Raw genomic sequence first — 22,585 nt, 5'->3', positions numbered from 1 at the left:
TTGTTTCCTATGATTAAGAGTTTCTTATGGCGGGGCGCCTGGGTGGTTCAGTCGGTTAAGCGTCTGCTTTTGGCTCAGATCACGATCCCAGGGTCCTGGGATTGAGCCCTGCACCAGGCTCTCTGCTCAGCGAGGAGCCTGCTTCTCCCTCTCCCTCTGCTTGCCACTCTGCCTACTTGTTCTCTCTCTGTGTCAAATAAATAAAATCTTTAAAAAGAAAAAGTCTCTTATGGTTTGTTTCCCTCTCTGATTTTGTCTTGTTTTATTTTTCCCTCCCTTCCCCTATGATCCTCTGTTTTGTTTCTTAAATTCCACATATGAGTGAGATATATAATTGTCTTTCTCTGACTTATTTTACTTAGAATAATACCCTCTAGTTCCATCCACATTGTTGCAAATGGCAAGATTTCGTATTTTTTTGATGGCTGAGTAATATTTCACTATATATATTTACCACATCTTTATCCATTCATCTGTCGATGGACATCTGTGCTGTTTCCATAGTTTGGCTGTTGTGGATATTTCTGCTATAAACATTGGGGTGCAGGTACCCCTTCTTATCTTTGGGGTAAATACCAGTGCAGTCGCTGGGTCATAGGGTGGGCTCTCTTTTCAACTTTTTGAGGAACCTCCATACTGTTTTCCAGAGTGGCTGCACCAGCTTGCGTTCCCACCAACAGTGTAAGAAGGTTCCCCTTTCTCCGCATCCTCGCCAACATCTGTCGTTTCCTGACTTGTTAATTTTAGCCATTCTGACTGGTATGAGGTGGTATCTCATTGTCGTTTTCATTTGTATTTTCCTGATGATGAGTGATGTGGAACATTTTTTCATGTGTCTGTTGGCCATTTGGATGTCTTCTTTGCAGAAATGTCTGTTCATGTCTGCTGCCCATTTCTTGATTGGATCATTTGTTCTTTGGGTGTTGAGTTTGGTAAGTTCTTTACAGATTTTGGATACTAGCCCTTTATCTGATAAGACATTTGCAAGTATCTTCTCCCATTCTGTCGGTTGTCTTTTGGTTGTGTTGACTGTTTCCTTTGCTTTGCAAAAGCTTTTTATCTTGATGAAGTCCCAATAGTTCATTTTTGCCCTTGCTTCCCTTGTGTTTGGAGACATGTCTTAGCAAGAGGTTGCTGCAGCCGAGCTCACAGAGGTTGCTGCCTGTGGAGAACCATCTTTGAAAGAATTGTGAACCCTGAGCAGTGTGGGGGAATGGGTTAGCCTGGTGATGGGTATTAAAGAGGGCACGTATTGAATGGAGCACTGGGTGTTATATGCAAACAATGAATCATGGAACACTACATCAAAATAAATAAATAAATAGGAAAAAAAAAAGAAAAATTGTGAACCCTTAAAAATTTTCCTTATGAAATTACCTGATATGCCTAAAGATAACATTGATGAAATAGACAATATCATTGTTTTTTTTAATCAACAAGTTTCTCAGAATAGCTTAAAAATTATTTTCTCTTTAAATTGATTTTATAAAGAAAATCATGTAATTAGGGGCGCCTGGGTGGCTCAGTCGTTAAGCGTCTGCCTTCGGCTCAGGTCATGATCTCAGGGTCCTGGGATCGAGCCCCACATCGGGCTCCCTGCTCGGCGGGAAGCCTGCTTCTCCCTCTCCCAGTCCCTCTGCTTGTGTTCCTGCTCTCGCTATCTCTCTGTCAAATAAATAAATAAAATCATGTAATTAGAAATAGCAAAAGTTGCTGAAACTGTATATTATATTTCAGTATTTTTCCCCTGGTGGGGGTGGCACAGAGGCTGTTGGCGGTGAGAGAAGTAAAGGATTTTAGGAACCTCCTTTTCATGTAATTAAAAGCATGGACTGGAGTCGGACGGTCTGGATTCAGAACCTAGCTTCATCTACTGGCCAACTGACCTTGGGCAAGTTCTTAACCAGTTTTAGCCTCAGTTTACTTGTCTGTGAAGTTGAGGTAATAATAACATGAAAATTAAATTAGTTGATTCATATACAACAGAACAATGCCTGACATAATTTGCACTCAGTCACATGTAGCTATAGTAATACATTATTATAATTGTCATTACTTTTATTAGGTACCTTACATATGAATGGATTCTAAACCCTTTGTCATTTATAACCTTTATCGTCTGACAACAGTGTGAGTCCATGGGGCTGGGGGTAGGGGGAATTATTTATTATACCTATTTTAATGATGAAGTCACTGGAGCCCAGAAGAGAGTCAGTAACTTGCCCACGGTCAAGCAGGTATTTAGTGACAGCTGGGAGTCTCATCCAGGTCTCTAAATTCCCAGTTGGTCCTTCCCAGTAGTCTGATAAGCAGGACTTTTAAACCTCAGGGTAAGTTTCACTGTGGTATACATTAAGACTATATAACTCCCTAATTACATTTTGGGTTTTCCCTCTGAATTATACCCCAGGCAAAGCTCACCAGTGAGTACTTGTAGGTGGCTTGAGAGTGTGTTTATTTTATGTAAAATCCCAGCAAACTCTAAATTTAAACATGACATAGCAGCGAGTTATCTTGTATTAAAATGATGGTGTACTCATCTAACTTAGATTTAAAGTCCAGCTCTATCCCTCTTCACTATGGAACTTTGAGTCACTTTTATCCTTTTGTAAAGTGAGAGTCATACTACTTTACTCCCCAAATAAGGATTGGATTGTTTGTGTTCATTTAAGTGTTTTCAGATAGAGAATCTGTATCTCACTTAACTTTAGGCTGCTGCTAGGGGAGAACATACAGGCTTTGGAGTCTGACAAAGATGGATAGAAACCTAGCTCTGTCACTTAGTGCTTTGAGGCCTTGGACTAGTCACCTGATCTTTATGAGTCTTAGTTTTCTTATCCCCAAAACAGGGATATTGGAATGTATTTTGCAGGACTGTTGTAAGGATTAGAGGTAACCTAATAAAGAACATGGTCCTGAGGAAGGGACCAGTGATGGTGGTTACTGAGGCTCTGGAATTTCTACTTGTATACAGGTGGAGTCATAGCTTTTCCACCAGAAATGGCATGGAATAAACCATTAAAGTTTGGAAAGTCAAAATGGATATAACCTAGAGCTTTCTGTATTAGAAAAACATTTAGAATATACAGCAAAATGTTATCAGAATTAATCTCCATGATAGAAAATCAAGTGGGTTTTTTAAGTTACATTTTCCAACATTTTACAGTATATATATGTCTGCTTTTGTAGCAATAAATGGTTATTTTTTTAAAACACAAAAAATAATGGTACCATATTAACAGGTGTGTTCCCAAAATGGTTGATTTCCCTCCTTCCTTCTACTTTTCTAATCTGCTAAAATGAGTATGTTTGCATGAGTAAGGGAAAAAATTAAAAAGTGCATTCTTAATAGGCATAATCGCCACCCTCAAATGGAATCAGCAGTGCATTCGAACTCACAAAAATGTGGATTCTTGAGAAATAGGTGAAGATGTTTTAGGACCAATAGATGTAAAAATGGTATTAATAACAATAGGTACCATTTGTTGAAAATTTTCTTTGTGAGGCTCTATTTGAATTCTTTATAAGCATTATCTAATTTATTCCTCATAACGATTAAATGAGATTGGTTTCAGTTGAGGTTTAAGTTCCTATAAATTACCCAATGTCAGGACTCAGAATTTCAAAGGAAAAAAAAATCTTGATTATACTAACAGAGGAAATTTTCACTTCTGCTCAGCTGGGGAAACAGAGCTTTGCACAAAATTTATGACTAAGTTCTCATTGGACCAAGTCTTCTCAGCTGTTAGCTGTCATGCAGACCTTAAACTACCATATAGTGAATTCTTTTTCTCACATTTCTCTTAATTGGGCGACTTGTGGTTAGAGGGGGAATGGGGATGGAATTGACTGAATATCTTTTTCTTGAATTAGGCTTAAGGGACAGCAATAGCAGAAAAAGGATACAGGTATCAGTAAGGGAAGGAGTTTATTAAGTGAACACAAGTAGTGATATTGAAACCTGGTTTTGTACCTCTCCAGGTATGGTAGATTCTGGGTGAGTAAATCTCCTTCGACAGTAGATAATGAACTTGGTACCTGTCTTCCTTTTAGCCTTTGGTTTCTGGGGTGATCAGGAAGAGATGTTAGGTTAAATTCGAAGGAAGCCTCATATCTGAGTATTCATACTTATTTCCCTGCTATTAAACCTTTTCTTTCTTTTACGTATTTCTGTATTCACTTCTCATGAATTGTCTTACATCTTAGACTTTTTGATTGGTTGGCTTTGTTTTGTCTCTTGAGTGCACTTACTCATGCAAAGTACCCTTTTGGAAGTTTGAAATTTAATTTTAAAAATATTTCTGTGAATTCTTTGTAGAGGGGGAGGGATGTCCCAGCTTACTCATCTTTATATAAAAGCAACTAGTATGAGTCATATCATTGGCATTTTGATACATTTTTGTCAAACCAATGGATGAGTTCTTGTTTTAGTTCAAGGAGACTTCTCTAAGGGTTGGAGTTGCCAGATGGTAGAACAGGCTGCTCTTGGGAGACAATGAATCCCGGGTAGGCATGGACTTGGGAGAATTTGATCACCAGACAGCAGATACGGCCAAATGATTTCTAAGGCTTATTGTAAATTTGAAATTCTGTAATTCTTCTATTTCTCTAACATGTGTCCAAAGAAGAGAGATACAGAAAGTAAACTGGAACACACTATTCAGTAAAGCCTTTGATAGCAGTGATGGTTAATGGGATTGTACCAGCACTGGGAGAAGTGCTTTTCTCAGATTTCTTGAGTCAGCACGAACAGTTCTTGAGAAAGAGTTCCAGTGAGATTGGACTTCAGATCATCTTCCAGATTTAGGCTGAGCCCCAGGAGAGAATGGTGGGAAGGAGAAACTGTTCTAGTATTTTCAGTTCCAAGAAAACTAGTGTGAGTTTTAGAGTAAGTCAAGCCATTGTCATCCAGGTTACAAATAAATTCACTTAAAAGCTGGGAAATAATATTACTCACTAAATGTCACCTTGTTTTGATTGGTTTTCCATACACCATTTACATTGCTGCCTCATTTCTGAGGTCCCGTCAAATTGTCCTTAATCTTGATTTTGTTTCTCTTGTTACATTTATGACAATTGAAGAAGGTGTGATTTTGTCCAAAAAGCTTAGAATTTCTCTCTGTCGGAGAACACATAATGGTAGTCTAGAGGCAAAATCTGGCACAAAGATGGGTTTTGTTTGGCCTATGTACTCTGTTTTGTTTTAATATAATTAGTTGCTGATATTAAAAAATTTGGAAATTTTGTCCCAAAATCCAAATTCCAGGCTTCTCTCAAAAAACAAAATCAGATTTGGCTTACCTGCATCAAGCTTCCTATGTAGCAAGTGCTACCTGGAGCTCGATGGTAGGTGAGGCACGCGCTCCCACTAAGCACGGTCATTACCTTCTCTTGTTGTTTTATACCCTGTCCACTTCACTCGTTTATTATCTGGCTTCTGAGGGCATTTGAGTTTTTGACCCTGGCTCTGTATATAATGCTCACATGCAGATCTTAAGACTGTAAGTAGCTATTATTTATTTCAGCCTCAGGAGGGGACTACTAAACAGTGTAAAGCGTTTCATTGGATTTGGGCAAAGTGTTCTGCCTTTGAGATGATCCCAGCCAGCCAACCCTATAACCAGAGTGAAGAAGAAGAAATGTATTCATCCTGTGCCGTACTGCCGGCATGCAGGAGGAGGGCCCTGGTCTAGGAGACGGGGACTGAAGTGCCCTGAGGACTGTTGCTTGCCTAAACTCAGGGTTACTTGGCACTTGCACTGGGGAAGGATCCAGTGGAGTGGCAGAAGGCTCAGTGCCATCCATTCAGACAGCTTTCTGAATGCCGGCAGCCAAGAGAACATCAGCTGTGCCTGTGAGTAGTGTGGGTTCTCACCAGAAACATCTAAACTTAAAAGGGGAAAAAAAAAATTGTGCTCTGGGTCAGTATGGAAAGCTTTTGGTCTTACTGAATTGGTCTCATTTTTTACATAGAAGGAAGATGGTGCAAGAATTCTGAGCAATTCTACCTGTTTTTAATGGCCTTTCCACTCTACCCCTGAGGTGTCAAGATAATTAAAAATGCTCCAGGAGCTGCAGAAATTAATCATGAAAATAGAATGAATACAAAGAATTTCTACTGTTTGGTCTCAGAACTACATTCGAATCAGGGTCCTGTGAAAAATGAGCCTGGTTGAGTCCCATGCTTATCCATTGAACTTGAAGTTCCATTAAACGTGAAGTTACGCATTCGTGATCAATTCTGATTTCACCTAGATTTCTAAAGGCTTAAAAGGGGAAGATCTTATGATTCCAAACAACCTACGCTTTGCTTCTAATAAGAAAAAGAAGTTATGCTTGACCTTGAAATTTTACTCTCATGCTGGCCTAAGACTGAAGCCGGATATCCGAAAATTGTTAAAAGCAAAATGTACTCTTGAAAAGGCTAGGAGCCTAAGGACAAGCCTGAGTAGATTAAAGCGCTCTCAGTTCCTCCGGTGCCCAAGACTGAGTCAGTGACTTCCTGAAGACCTTCGTCACTTACTTTACATTTATTTCATTTTCTTCACCTGCTCCCTTTCCTCATATACCCCTCATTTTCCCTCTCTTACTTCTCTCCCTCCCCTCAATTCTTTTCCTTTAAGCTGTTTCCCTTTATCTTTTCTTGCTCCCACCTTCCCTCTTTTCCCTCAATCTATCAGTTCATTGTCTTTCATTTTTGTCTTTTTGTGACTCCTGCCTCTTACATAAGACACAGGTGTTAGAAAGTGGAGGCGGGACAGTAGAGTATCCCCCAAACTGAGAAAGCACTTAGAGATCAGAAGACAAACAGGCCACTCCACACAGTTTACACAGAGTTTTATTCAGGGTAACTTACTGATGGAGGATTGGGCGGACAGTGATCTAGCCACACAGTTATTTTCCCGCAATGTCCAGACCTTAGTCCACAGATTTTGTAGAGCAAGCAAGGGGTCATGTGGGGCATAGTAGTAAGATCAAAGGGTTCCTTCACATGCATCTCAAAGGGTTTGCATGCACCTAATTGACAGCTAACCTGTAATTAGATCTTGTGGCCCTACCTGTGCATCAGGAAGGGGAAAGACTTTGTTTTCTCTAACAGAGACATGGGAGGCCAAAACATGCCTCCCCTATCCTGGCATTCGTGGGCATTTCTCAAGTATGTGAAGTAACCTCCAAGGGTCATGGAACACACACCTCCAAGGAAGGTCATCCAGCAAACATGCACCAGATGGAGGACTGAAGATCAAGTCACTATTGTCAGTGCTCCTACCACAGAGTGCTGTTTAACAGAGCAAAATTTAACAGAGGAAGTACACAGTTTGGGCAGAGACCTGGAGAGGAAAGTTTCAAGTAAAAGGCAATGTCTAGATCATGGATGCATAACTGGGGGAGAGGTGGAGAGAAGCTCCCTGGTACTGGGGATTTGGAGGAAGGACAGTGTTTCACAACACACTGGACTGTTCGCACATTGATCCTATTTAAAAATGAATCTCTTCCAGATTAGAGCAGCTCTGTGAAAGAGTGGACCTGGCAGAGGCCATAAAGCTTAGAGAGTATTTGAGATCTTATAAAGAGCATATCAAGAGGTATAAGATTAGAAAATGCTAGCATTTTTACCTTAGTATTTCTGAACTGCTTTTTGTTGTGAAGATTAAATGATACAATATCTTTTAAGACGTGTACCTGTTCAAAGTAAATTATAAGATGAATGGACCCCAAACGAGATAAGAAAGGTAGAAGATAAGTATTTTAAATAATTTGTCATTTTAAGCTACTTTAATTTAAAACTTAAATCTAATTAAAGTGAAATAGAAGGCAACTCTGATCATGTATGGTACTTATAAATCCTTCCATTCCGTATCCTCAGTATTCTACTGAATATAGTTGACACTGTTCCCCCTTGTCTAAATTAGCATAAAATAATTTTTAAAAATCTCTTGTCAAGGATTTGGCAGGAAATGTCATTTTCTGATAATTTCATCAGTTAGAACATAGTTCTACAGCTATCTTTTCTAAATATGAAGAATATGCATTTGTTTTTCACTTACTAAATAAATTGAAACTTTCCCAATAATAAGTGAATGAGGAACTGAATAAAAATAGCATCCCTTACCATTTTAGAGGATTTACTTTTATGTTTTTAAGATTTACTTGTTTTAGAGAGAGAGCACATGCACAAGCATGGTGGGAAGGGGCAAAGGGAGAGAGAGAGAGAGAGAATCTCCAGCAGACTCCCCACGAGTGTGGAGCCCAACATGGGGCTCGATCCCACGACCCCGAGATCATGACCTGAGATGAAATCAAGAGTTGGACACTTAACTGACTGAACCACCCAATGCCCCTAGAGTATTTACTTTTAAAATCCTCCTAATAATTGATAAGCCCCTGCTTGTCAGTTGGATGGAACAAACTGCCATCCGTGTAATGCCCTGAACTAGATAGTCCTATGCCTGGGCCTTTGCACACACTACTCCTTTTGCCCATAATACCCTTCCGGTACCCGCCCCCGAACTTGGCACTTTCCTACTTATCTGCTAACTCTGGTTTACCTGGGCAATTTGCTGTTCCTTCCTGTGTTCTCATAGCACATGCTTCCATTATAGGACTTACTGCATTGCACTGTAAATGATGATCATTGTAAAAATAACTGTTATTTGTTTTCATGTCTGTAGACTAGGAGCTAGTCTGAGAGGTCCTGGGGCACGACGCGGTTGGTTTATCTTCGTTTAGCCAGAGCTCAGCACCTGGATGGTGCTTAGTAAATGTTTGTCGGATGAGTAGCGGAAGCATTTCTTTTCTCACTATTCACTTGTTAAGTGGACATTGTTGAGAGAATATTGTTGAATTCAGTTTTTGCAGATTATGTGGGTAAAAGTTGGATGTTTATGCGGGACTAGAAATACTATTTTATTACAGAGTTTGGCTCATATCTGAGGATAAAATAAAAGAATGTAGTTTTCAATATGTAGGTTGTCTATCAAATTGAACATTTTATTTGGTATTTAGAAGAGATACAGTAATGAAGAGAATTAATGTTTCTTACATTTTAAAAGATTTATTTTTTATTTGAGAGAGAGTGCACACAGAGGGAGAAGGAGAGAGAATCTCAAGCAGACTCCCCACTGAGTGCACAGCCCATTGCGGGGCTCGATCTCACAACCCTGAGATCAGACTTGAGCTGAAATCAAGAGTTGGACACTCAACCGACTGAGCCACCCAGGCGCCCCTGTTTTTTTACAAGCTGGTTTTAACAAGCTGTTTGCTGTTCAGTCTTTGCTTAGGCCTGAAAAATCTTGGAAGATATACATATTAATATACGTGTGTATGTGTGTGTGTGTGTGTGTATTTTAATGGCATCTATTTTAAGGATTTGTAGCCTAAAGCTTGAAAGGCATTTATTCTATGATCAAAAACTGTGACTGTCAGTAAATGTAAACTGAATATTGAGGAAGCACAAGTACTTGACCACTTTCTGGTTTCCTAGTGTCACCTTCTGAGTCAGAGTTCCAGTTCCTTGGAGCCAGAGGTTACTGGAGCTCTCACTTACTGAACTGTAGCGAAATCAACGTAAGATATAAAGTCGCCAATAGCAATTCAATCAAAGTCTGTAGTAGAGACTTAAAGAAAATTAAGTGAAATGATTAGTGTTTCCTTTGTCATTTTCCTAAATGGAAGGTATCCTCTATGGTAGAAGTAGACATATAAAATAACTTTAATTGAGAGATGTGTAAAACATGATAGTCAATGGATTTAACTGGAGTCTTTTTCCAATGTTGACCAAATAGGGCGTCGTTAATGGGGGAAACCTTGTAAGGCTGGATGCCAGAGGGACCACATGGAGCAAAGAAAGAAGAGATGGTGATGGGGCAGTGGCTTTGGGGAGAGGGGAATGGAAAAACCATTTTATGAATTAGCAAAATTTGGGTCCTGAGTCCATGTGCACATAACTAAGCCTTCTGACAACTTATCTTCACTAAAACAAACATTCATCAGAGAGAGTTATTGAGTATCTATTATGTGCTCTATGGAAATTTAAAGATGATATTTGTGTTCAGGGATTTATAATCTGTGTAGTTCAAAGCTTTACAGTAATTTTAACATTATTAATTTATAACAATTTACAATTTAAAACAGCAGCAGTTGACCTAAATACACAATTTCCCATAAAGCCACAACATTCAGGAAATACTAGGGAATTAGTATTAGTCACTTAACCAGTTTTTGTAAAATATTTGAATTTTTCAGGGGAGGAGGAGGTTCTTTTGGCTTTACTTAATTACGTAAAATAATAGAAATATAATCATTGCTTTTCTAAAGGATGCTAGCTAGATACTTGGCAGTTAAATTTTATTTGATACATTAAGTTACATACAGTATCTATATACATTCTAACAAATTATCTAGAAGGCCAGCCTGGATCACTTGGACTTGCTTTGTATAATTATACACTATGTGTAATTGTTGGACATTATAATTTTGTATCATGAGCTTTGGAATCAGACAAACCTGAATGGAAATCCAAGCTTTAGTACTTAATAATTGTGTGACTTTGGACAAAATAACCTCTCTCTACTTTGATATCCTCATCTATTTAATGGAGGCACTACATAATGTGATTGCTGTAAAAATTAAATGAGCTAAGCTATATCAAGCATCTATCACAGAATCTGGAACATAGTAGGAACTCAATAAATATTCTCCTGGCGTTCACCATGTAAATGGTAAATTGCTTAGGAGGCTAAACTGTACACTTTAAAATTGTAATTACTGCAATAAGGAGAAGAGCCTTGATTTGAAAAAGCTCAATTTGGGGCGCCTGACTGGCTCCATCAGTAAAGCATGTGACTCTTGAATCTCGTGATTGTGAGTTCGAGCCCAATGTTGGGTGTAGAAATTACTTAAAAATCTTTAAAAAGGGAGGGGGGACCTCAATTTGCAAGTAACTCAGTACAAAAAATTTAAACCACTTTAAAAGTTTTTCATTCTTAAAACGTATTCCAAAAAAAATATGCAAGCTTTTCTATTTATTCCATGAGACTTCATGTTGAATTATATCCGGAAAGAAAGTCAACATCTAGAGAATGCCTTGAACCTTTGAAAGGTCAGCAACACAAGCCATTCATTCTAAAATGTAAATCCTTGTACTCTCTACGATCAGTGATTTTCACGCATGGTCTTTTTCTGGTAGTAAAAATCAATCTACTAATACGGTCTGAAATGTCCTTGCTTAATTATGGGGAAGTTAATGAAATCTTACCTCTTGTGCATTCCAAATACAGACATGATAGTGAATCATTCAGATCTCTACTTCCTTAAACTGGCCTTTCCTGCAATGTACTAAACTGCAATAATTGATCCCCTTAAGTTATTGCCTTTTATCCTGGCTAGCTAGTTTTCGTTGGGGAAAAAAAAAAGGTGCAGATTTGTTTTCCATACTTCACCTGAAAATGTTATCTAGGCCAAAATAAAATATTTGGCTCTCAAAAGCTATGAAAACTGATGCTTCTGTACTAAGCTTTTATTCTAAACGAGGTTAATGTCCTTTCAAATGAAGATGTTGTAATGAAAACTTAGAAAAGTGGAAACAACCTCTCTTTAAGAATGTCAGAAATGTTGTGAAACTGACTTTACTTTTATATCCAAAACAATGAGGATTAACTAACTGTACTGAGAGGACAGTTACCTTGTTTTATTCCAAAAGGTTTTGTCATAATTCTCCCCCGCAAATATGCTAACCATCTCTAGAGTTCTAGGATGAGATCGTGGTATTCAGCTTAGAATGGAAGCAACCTGATTTCATATGTCTATGCTATTTAGTTAGCTTGAATTGTTGGTGATCTCATAATTTAGAAGTAGAAAGACTAGGGAGTTATATTTTCCATGAGGCAGTAACCTGGAAGGTTACATTTGGTCCAGCCACCCGAAGCTTCCTTCCCTAGAACCTAACTCTTCTGGGCTAGAGTGTCAAAAATACCATTTTTACTTTAAGGAACTACGTTTCCATTCCCCAAATTTGCACAGCCTTCCAAATCCTGCATTATCTTTAAAGGCCGTACAGGGCCAATGCCCTCTGAAGCTGTCACTGATGATAATAACCCCCATTGGCCCATGATCTTTTCTTTTCTGAAAGTCCTTTAGCCTATGTAGTCAATATTATCAAGTCTAGGACGTTTTTCTTCCTTTTTCATTACACATTTTATGATAATCAGCCAAAACAATGCTTTACAAGATGAGAAAGTCTTCATTTCTTGTTAAAACCTTTCATTGTCTTTGGAAGGGGGAATATGGCATCTATAATTAGTAACCATTCTGCAGTTGAGGATTCCAAAGAAATAGTTACTCCTCCAAGGTCACACTTCTAACTGTAACTGTGTCTTGCTACTCTGTATTCTACCCCGTATATCCATTATGCTTAAGTTCTGTCTTCTGATCAAGCCTGCTAATTCTTCAAAAACCTTTTCTGGTGAGAACTCCACACTGCAGATTCCACCTATGAGAAACTTAGTTGCTAATGTACTCATATCCTAGAGGAGCTTTGTTATATAGATGAGCCACATTTCTAATTTTAGATTTTTTTTTTAAAGATTTTCTTTATTTATTTGAGAGAGCGAGAATGAGAGAGAGAGAGAGAGCATATGAGAGGGAGGAGGGTCAGAGGGAGAAGCAGACTCCCTGCTGAGCAGGAAGCCCGATGCGGGACTCGATCCCGGGACTCCAGGATCATGACCTGAGCCGAAGGCAGTCGCTTAACCAACTGAGCCACCCAGGCGCCCATAATTTTAGATTTTTTAATAGTCATTTTAAAAAGTGAAGAGAAGCAGATGAACAGGTGAAGTTAATTTTAATAATGTCTTTTCTATAACCCAATGTCCAGAGTTTTTTCCCAATGTCTACATTTTTAAATGTCAGCATTAACAATTATCAGTGAGACTTTTTAAAAAATATTTTATTTATTTATTTGACAGAGAGAGACACAGCGAGAGAGGGAACACAAGCAGGGGGAGTGGGAGAGGGAGAAGCAGGCTTCCCACAGAGGGGAGCCTGATGTGGGGCTCGATCCCAGGACCCTGGGATCATGACCTGAGCCGAAGGCACACGCTTAACGACTGAGCCACCCAGGCGCCCCATCAGTGAGACATTTTATATCCTTTCTTCTTCATACGAAGATTTTGAAATCTTGAGTGTATTTTTTGTCTCAGTTTGGACTAGCCACATTGGAAGCACTCAGTGTGACTAATGGCTCCATATTGGGCAGCACAGCTGTAAAGGTTTCTCCACAATGTGGTTGTGGAGAACCACACCATTTCTGTCATCTTCCACACCAGATGACAGAAATGAGTGATTCATAACTAATTAAAATAAGAGGCGTAGGTAGGGGAGAACATGGATCCCATTCATTCTTGTGAGGGTTTTATTGTTGGTTTGTTTTGCCTAGTAATTCATAATTCAAACAGGGAACCATAGAGTTTACAAAAGAAACTCTTATTTCATGAGGTGTAGGATGCTTAGCATTTCATTTAGTTATTTGTGTGATTTTCTGGAATGCAAGTCTGGTTATATATCTTCCTTATTCAGAATTGTTCAGTTCTTCACTCGTGTTTCCTGGTTGCCCAATGAAAAGATTCACCTGGGTACTTAATTAAAATCCTCCATTCCAGGTCCTGCCAGACCAAGATGAAAATAGCCAGCCAAGGGGATTGGACACAGGTGTTTTTAATAAGCACCCTAGGTGGTTTTTACCATGAAACCAGTTTGGGAAACTGGCCTAAGATATAAAATCGTGCTCCTTAGTGTTCTGCTTGGGGCTGCCCTAGGCCCATAACCAGACCCCCTAGCGGTCCAGGGTTGGGTTTCAGCAGCACAGAAGCCCTTGGTATAACTCTCCTTGTTCTCTCCCTCCTCCTGCAGGTGAGTATGCTAATCCTTCAGCCCAGAGTACCCATCCCCCTGTGTGTATCAACAAACTGCCAGGTCAACCTCAGGATCACCTCCTCAGTGCTTAACCCTTTGCCCAACCATGGAAACTTCCTCCGCACACCTCTATTGCTCTTTGACATTCAAACCTTAAGGTCCTGAAGGTCACTGGCTCTCACTGTTTGCATTGTCTGTCTTCTCACTGAGGATCGGGCTCATGACTTTCAGCCTGTTCTTTATCCCCTAGTAAGGAGCCTGGCACAAGGAAGCAGTCAGTGAGTATCTTTGCGATGAAAGCCTGCAGATGCTAGTAGTAACAGCATCTTTACCTTTTTCATGGTGGTTTGCAGATTGAGGCATGCTTTTCATTTCTACTCATTTAATCCTCACCAGTCTCATGAGATGGGACTGTTATTTCTCAAGGTGAAATTTGAGAGGTTAAGTTACTTGCCCCATGTCCCATGATTTTTTTTTTTAAAGATTTATTTATTTGAGAGAGAAAGAACATGCGCCAGTGGGGGGAAGGGGCAGAGGGAGAGAGAGAGAATCTCAAGCCGACTCCCCACTTAGCACAGAGCCCCAGGTGGGGCTCGATCCCAAGACCCTGAGATTGTGACCTGAGCCGAAATCAGGAGTGGGACACTTAACCGACTGAGCCACCCAGGCACCCCTCCCATGATTTGTAATAGATAACACTGTAACTCCAGTCTGGGTCCATATTGATGTCACCTAATTTCTGTGCAAAGTGTAAGAGAAGCATAAATCTTGGATTGGGATTTCTAGTGAAATGGTCTTTGCTTACTTTTGTGGATTTTTTTTTTCTTTTTTGCTCCAAACTTCTAGCCTAAACACATTTCACCGAAGTTTGCGCCTGGTAGTTAGCTAATCAGCAGCTGGAAGATTGTATATATATTCACGTGAACAGTAAGCATGTGAATAATTGATGGAACCAGTTAGAGCATCACTGGGTTCTTCTCTGAGACATTCCATTGGCTCTCACCTGTCATTTGGGAAAATACCTTATATCCATTGGTACTGATAAATTCTAACAGAATGTATACTTTTTTAATTATCATAAGGAAAAATCTGACCAAACAAGACTATGAAATAATTGAGATGGTTTGTGATGACTTAGAAATATTGTTGCCGTTCTATCTGCTGGACGATCATGAGTGTCACACCCAATCTATCGATTTTATGCACTAGTCCTAGTCATTTAGTAACATATTAGAGAAGCAGCCCAGTCTTATGGACTCAATCTTTCCATGAAATATGCATCATTCTGTGGTCTCACACAAATTTATTTCAAGGATTAGGACTTCCCTTTCTTTATCAGCAGTAAGAAGAAATGTCTCCGTTTCCTCCTTTCCAAGGCAATTTTGTTTTATTTAGTATTGTCAGCAGATTTTTATAGCTTAGGAGAACTGTTTCTATTTTGTTTAACAAATTTATTGAGTAGTTTGAAAGCACACTTTTTGTGTATTATTGTTGGATTTTTAATGTTGATTCCTTCTGTGGTGGCACTCTGGTTGATCAGAAATGAAATAAGTCCTTTTTTAAAAAACAGCAAATTTTAGCCCTGTTAAAATGGCCATTATTATTATTTAGTAGGTCCTGACCTAGATTTAAGTAATGACTGCTTACAGCCTCCTCAGAGACAGCATTTTTCTGCCTAAAAGAGATTGTGCTGTTTTATGCAGTTGTTTGGGAGTCATGGTAATAAGCCCCTCCTAATGTTCTATTAGGTAAATCTTTTCTATACCATTAGAAATTGTAGCAATTAACACACCAATGAATGCTTACCTGTTAGTAAATTTCTACTCTGGCTTACAAACAAATTTGGGGTGAAGTAAAAGTACTGAAGCAAGAGCCATCATGAAGACATCATTTTGGTTTTTTATTTTTTTAAGATTTTATTTATTTGAGAGAGAGAGAGAGAGAGAGGGAACACAAGCAGGGGGAGTGGGAGAGGGAGAAGCAGGCTTCCCGCAGAGCAGGGAGCCCGGTGCGGGGCTCGATCCCAGGACCCTGGGATCATGACCTGAGCCGAAGGCAGACACTAACGACTGAGCCGAAGGCAGACACTAACGACTGAGCCACACAGGCACCCCAAAGACATGATTTTAAAGTACTTGCCCTTATGTTGTCCAATTTGATTAACTACTAAAAAGTACTAGGCATGAAAATAAGAGGAGTTATTTTTTTATTACTATTATCATCATTCTTAGAAATGTCTCCACAACCCAAATTTCATGGAATTGTGATACAGCAGTATATCTTTTTTTATATAAGAGCTGTAAGTCACAGATCATTTAACTCACCCACTGAAAGTGTACAGTTCACTGTTTTTTAGTGTGTTCACAGGTTTGTAACCATCACCACAGTCACTTCTAGAACATTTTCATCATCCCATAAAGAAACCCACACCCCTTAGCAATCCCCTCCCATTTCCCCCCAACTCCTCTAGCCCTGGTAACAACTCATCCGCTTTTTATGGATTAGTCTCTTCCAGACATCTCATAATGTAATCAATTTCCCTTCATGACTGGTTTCATTCACTAAGGTTATATTTTCAAGGTTCATCCATGTTGTAGCACAAATCAGTACTTCATTCCTTTTTATGGCTGAGTAACGTTTTATGGCTAGACCACATTTTGCTTATCTGTTCAACAATTGATGGACATGTAGGTTGTTCTACTTTTCAGCTATTATAAATAATGCTGCTATAAACATTTGTATATAAATTTTTGTGTTCTCATTTTTCTTGGGTGTGTACCTAGGTAGGAGTGAACTTGCTGAATCTGTGTTAACTCTATGTTTAACCTTTTGAAGAACTGCCAGATTGTTTTCCAGAGTAGCTGTGCCATTTTGCATTCCCACCAGCAGCAAACGAGGGTTCCAGTTTCTCCACTTCCTCCCCAGAACTTGTTATCTTTTTTATTATAACCATCCAAGCAGGTGTGAAGAGGTGTCTCATTTGCTTTTGATTTGCTTCTTCCTGATGGCTAATGATGTTGAGCCACATTTCATCTGCTATTAGCCATCTGTAGATCTTTTGGGGAGAAAATGTCTATTTTGATTCTTTGCCCATTTTAAAAATTGGATTATTTGTGTTTTTATTATTGGGTTGTAAGAGTTCTTTGTATATTCTAGACCCAAGTTCCTTATTAGATACATAATTTGCAAATATTTCTCCTAATCTATGCATTGTCTTTCCACTTTCTTGGTGGTTATAGCTGTATATCTTATAACATAGTTATCCTTCAGGGCATTATGTCTTCCAGACTCTTCCACAGTCTACCACTGTCCGCTCCTCTTTCCATAGCTTCCTGGTACATTTCTTCATTATAGCACTGATGTATTGATACCATCAACTTATGATTTGTACTTCCTACCAGAAGGAGTTGTCTATTAGAAATCTTTGTAACTCCTGCCTAACACAAAATAGGAGCTCAATAATGGCTTGGTTAGCTAAATTAAAATGAAGCTTGAGTCTCAAAAATAAATAAATAAATAAATAAATAAAAAATATATATCCAGATCAATACTAACACATGAAAGCTAATAGAATCCTGAAAGAGTGTCTTTAAAGAAGGTGGGTGGGAAGTTGTAATCTCTTCTACAGAAATAAGACTCACACTTTTTCTTGAAATCACTCCTTAATGTGATGCTTTCACCAGGTCCAGCCGTCACGATTCTTTGGTACCTGGGATGACAGTGGTGCTATGTCCTGTAGCACCCTGTGGTCCATTGCAAGAACTGGTCCGGTGTGGGGCACAGTACATCACTGGCTTCTTGGATCTGTTCTGAGCAGTGGACCAGGATTGCTATGACTATTTATTTTACTCATGTATTTAAAAATCTTTTCAACTTGTCAGTGCCATTTACTGTTAGATCACATCGAGTGAGGTCATATTAATAAAGCCTTACTGGATGTGCAGTGAAGTGAGTTACTCTGACATTGTCCTGCCTTGTGGCTCTGGTGTGGTATAAAGAACCCAGAGGTTTCCTCTTCCTAATAAGACATGTATTATTGTAGTACTTTTATCTTGATATTTTTTTTCCTTGTGTTCTTTTTTTGTGAATCTTTCCTCATTTGTACCCAACTTGTCTAAATTGAAGAGGTAATCAAACGAATTCTCCTTCAGTTTTTGGAGCGTGTTTTACTTTCTCACAACAATATCCTAGATTCTGTCCCTTCACATTTTCCTTCTTGAAAATGCTGCTAGTGTCCTGTTTTGATGGGAAAATTACAGATAATATGAAGTAACAGTTACTGCCTGCAAAAAAGATGAGATTTTTAACTGTTTAGATACAGTCCTCCTTCTCAAAATGCCCTAGCTCTTGATTTTAAACACTGAAGGAAGCAAGAGGAAATCTAAGAATGAGACTGAAGAAAGAAGCCCACAGAATTTTTGTGTGGATCTCTTGAGATCTGTACTCTTGGCCACTTTTATTTCTTATTTGGCACTAATGCAGCTTAAAAGAAAAAAAAATCCTAATTGACAGCCTAAGACGATTGATTTATTTTCTCTTAGCACAGCAAGATGTGCTAAAATTACTAAATCTTAAAAGACTTACTGAGATTCCTGAATGAGAAATACCCCCACCCTTGATTTCTTTTTTCTCCATGAAACAAAAATAGTTCTGTATTTGTGGGGGAAAGAGTTTGCCAGACATACTGATTATAATACTGTATTGAAAAACCCTTACTTTGATTGACTAAAAACCAGATGCTGTTCATCGTGGTTAAAAGCCTGTAATAATGTTTTCACTCTGGTGATCACCACACTTCTATGAGATTAATAATAGGGTCCCCCAATCTAGAGGTGGAGAAACCAAGGAAAGGACACTTGAGAAATGTTTCCTACCCTTTCCTAGGGTTCCCCAAAGCAGTGTTGCCTGGAACCTGACCTTATTGAGGGCCTCGTTTCATAGTTACTGTGTCTTTTTTTGGCAGGATAAAGTATTTAATCTCCTTAAATCTCAGTTCCTTCTTTGTAAAATGAGGCTAATACTCCTACCTACTTCAATAGGGTGTAGAATAGTGTTTGATTATTGCTATCCATTATTAAATTGAGCAAGTTTCCTGACTCCCCATTGAGAACTTGACCACCCTGCTGTTAATGAGCTTGATTAAACATGGCCAAATGTATGCATATATATTGTGAGCTTGGTCTTTCTCTGTTGAAGAATAATAGAAAGGAATTGAGGAAATGTTAAATGTTATTTGGACATTGATTTCTCTCTCTTTTTTAAGATTTTATTTTTAAGTAATCTCTATACTCACATGGGGTTCGAACTCACAACCCTGAGATCAAGAGTTGCATGCTCCACTGACTGAACCAGCCAGGCGCCCCTGGACATTGATTTCTATTAACTCTACTCAATTAGATTCAGCCCTCACTTTAAGGGAATACGCAGTGAGTCTGGGAAAGATGAAATAGAGTTTTCCAGTATGAGTATTCTTGTCTGGAGGTTAGCCCTGGGTCTCAGACAAGAATAAGTCAGTAGTTATTGCTGTACCTGTCCCATTTTCCAAAACACACAGGTTTCGTTGTTATAGTCATTTACAGATAGTTTTGCATGGCACGCCTTTGCTTTTGTGTTTTTCCTAAATCAGTGAAAGACTAACCGTCACCTTCCTAATGTATTAAAATCATCAAAGGATTCTTTTCAGGATTACATGTGTCAATAGAGCTGTTAGTTTGAACAATGTGTAAAAAGTGAAGGCCAGGTGAAGAGCCTTTGATGTTGTGAATGGAGTAATAAAGTGGAATCTGAGGACTCGATTGATGAATGGATTATTTGGATAGAGAAAGAAATTATTTTCAGGCACGGCATCCCTATAAACCCAGAAGCTACGTGTTTTACAAACTAGAAATTTATGCACTAAATACAAATTACCAGATGTCAGTGTCTGTCTGTGCCAACTGGCAAATACACGGTGGTTCAGAAGTCTGGAAGAAATGATGCTCGCATCTTTGCCATTCAAACTCAAAAGGGATAGTTGAGATAAAATGCTGTTGAGAAAATTACAATGTACGCAGCACCCCAAACATGTCACATGTTATGAATTGTTATCTTAAAGGCTTTCATTTTTTGCCCTCATGACTCCATGCATGCTTGTGGCATTGCAAATGTAACCCATGTTTCTGTTCTAATTTCTGACATTCCTTCCTGGGACTTGTCTCATTCTTTTAAAAGGTCAGCAGATTATGTAAAGAACCAGTCTAGACCTAGCAATCTCATAAAGGTCCAATACAGAGCTAAATGTATAATAGGATTCATTACCTTTATCTTGCACATACCAGCACTAACTTTCACAAAATCGTCAAATGGATTCTCTTCTTTCCTTAGAAATTCGAGCTCAGCTGGTAGAACAGCAAAAATGCCTGGAACAGCAAACAGAGATGAGAGTTCAGCTTCTCCAGGACCTGCAGGATTTCTTCCGGAAAAAAGCTGAAATTGAGACGGAATATTCTCGGAACCTAGAGAAGTTAGCAGAAAGGTTCATGGCAAAAACAAGAAGCACTAAGGATCACCAGCAGTACAAGTAAGAGAGACTTGACTCAAATTCTTCTTTCCAAGGTGATAGCCTACCTTCTTACCACCCTTCTTGGTTTTAGAATTTTGCATCTTTGTCTGAGAAGCTGTTGATTAGCATATCCCCATAGGTAAAAGCAACTCTGCATTTATAATTTATGAGCATCAATGTATCACATTTTAAAAGTGTTCTCTTGACATTTTTTCTTTCCAATAAATGTATATTTATGGATAATTTTTTTTTAAAGATTTTATTTATTTATTTGTCAGAGAGAGAGACAGAACACAAGCAGGGGGAGAGGCATGCAGAGGGAGAAGCAGGCTCCCTGCTGAGCAAGGAGGCCGATGTGGGACTCGATCCCAGGACCCTGGGATCATGACCTGAGCCGAAGGCAGCCACTTAACCAACTGAGGCACCTAGGCGTCCCTGGATAATTTTATAAATAAGAAACAGAGTGTGTTCATAAAATTACTGATTACAGAAAAGTGGGAGTTGGTCTCTACAGGTAGATATTTCAGTGGGCACATTTAAAATGGCTGCTTCTTCAAAGACCTCAGGATTTCTGTAGTGATTTTGTATGAAAATAAGCAGTAGGGAGCATATTTAGCTCCCTACACCCCAATCATGTTTGTGGTCACTCCAGTTGAGACTGACTTAAAACAAGGAGCTTTAGTAAAATGCTTATGACCAAGTGCAGTTAAACCTTGAATTAATTTAAAAAAAAAAAAAAAACCTTTGAATTAAATGTACGTCCTTCATTTAAAAAAATACAGATTTTCTGGTAATGAAATTTACTTTGTAATTTAGATCCTAAAGACAGAGACAAGTAGGCAGGCAACTTTAATGGAGAATACAAGTACTGTGACAGGGTAAGTGCAGGATGCCACAGACAGACCCAATGGAAATCCATTTTATAGTGGAGGTGGGGAAGGGACGGTCTGAGAAAGGTCCCGGAGGAAGTGATACGTAAGTGAAGACATGAAGGACTAGTTGGCAAGCTGAGGGGCCCAGAGCAGGATGTTCCAGGCAAGGGGAACAACCTGCATCAGGGAGTAGAAGGGAAGGGGGGGTGTAAGGCAGTTTTACGGAACAGAAGCAGTTGGGTGGGAGTGAGTAGTGAGGCGGTGAGTAGTGTGGCTCCAGGTGTAAATTGTGCCAGATCCGGGAGGCCTGTAGATCACACTCCACAGTTTGGACTTTGTCCTGAGGGCATGAGAAGCCTTAGGAGAGTTTTAATTAGAAGAATGACCCAGCTCAGACCCATGTTTTATTGTATTGTATTGTATTGTATTATTTTATTTCATTTTATTTTGAAGATTTTATTTATTGATTTGACAGAGAGAGAGCACAAGTTGGGGGGAGCAGCAGGCAGAGGCAGAGGGAGCAGCAGGCTCCCCGATGAGCAGGGAGCCCGAAGCGGGGCTCGATCCCAGGACCCTGGGATCACGACCCGAGCCGAAGGCAGACGCTTAACGACTGAGCCCCCCAGGTGCCCCACAGACCTGCATTTTAAAATGATGACAAAGACTATAGATAGGACTGTGGACTAGAAGGAGCTATAGTGGAGGGAGGGAGGACCATGTAGGGGTTTCTCACAGTAATGGTGTGAACTAGCAATACTGCAGGGAGAAAGAGATAGACTTGTCTAGGAGATACTTAAAAGGCAACACAGTCTTTTCTGGAAATACAGTAGACTAGGTAATCTGAAAAGTATTTCTGCTATAAAACTCTCAGAAATGCTGATTAAAATATAATAGACATCATTTTAAATGTGTAACTGAACTCATAGGAAAGTAAGGGAAATTTCCAGGGGCCAAAAAAGGAAGAAGGAGCTGAAAACTCAAGTGGACATTTATCCCTACCCTTTAGTCCCATGTGGGGCAGAAGGTGAGGCCTGTTCAAGGTAGAGAGGTGGGACTGAAGGCTTCCTACCACCAACCCTATTGCACTGCACCCCAGCCTAAAATCGGGACCAGCATAACTGCTATCTCAGTGCATTGGTAAAACAGAAAACCACCTACCCCCTTGTAACAACAAGGAGGCCTGTCTGCTCAGGCTGAGCTGCAGACTGGAGGGGGTTGCAGAGAAGCCTGTCTTTGTCTTCACCGTTGGCTTACTGTTTTC

The 22,585-nt window shown here is 39.3% G+C and overlaps 1 protein-coding gene across 2 annotated transcripts in view; it reads left to right on the top strand.

Moving 5' to 3' along the window:
- Positions 1 to 22,585, top strand: part of SRGAP1 (SLIT-ROBO Rho GTPase activating protein 1) — a 264,777-nt gene that overhangs the window by 111,387 nt on the left and 130,805 nt on the right. For both annotated transcript variants that reach the window (XM_021678635.1, XM_021678634.1), the window contains exon 2: positions 20,275 to 20,470. In XM_021678635.1, the coding sequence (XP_021534310.1) occupies positions 20,275 to 20,470 (196 nt within the window). The remainder of the gene's footprint in view (positions 1 to 20,274; positions 20,471 to 22,585) is intronic.

Source organism: Neomonachus schauinslandi, chromosome 5 (assembly GCF_002201575.2).
Source record: "Neomonachus schauinslandi chromosome 5, ASM220157v2, whole genome shotgun sequence".
In the NCBI taxonomy this organism is placed as follows: Eukaryota; Metazoa; Chordata; class Mammalia; order Carnivora; family Phocidae; genus Neomonachus; species Neomonachus schauinslandi.
Note: the sequence above shows the minus strand (reverse complement) of the source record. Positions and strands in the feature narration are given on the sequence as shown.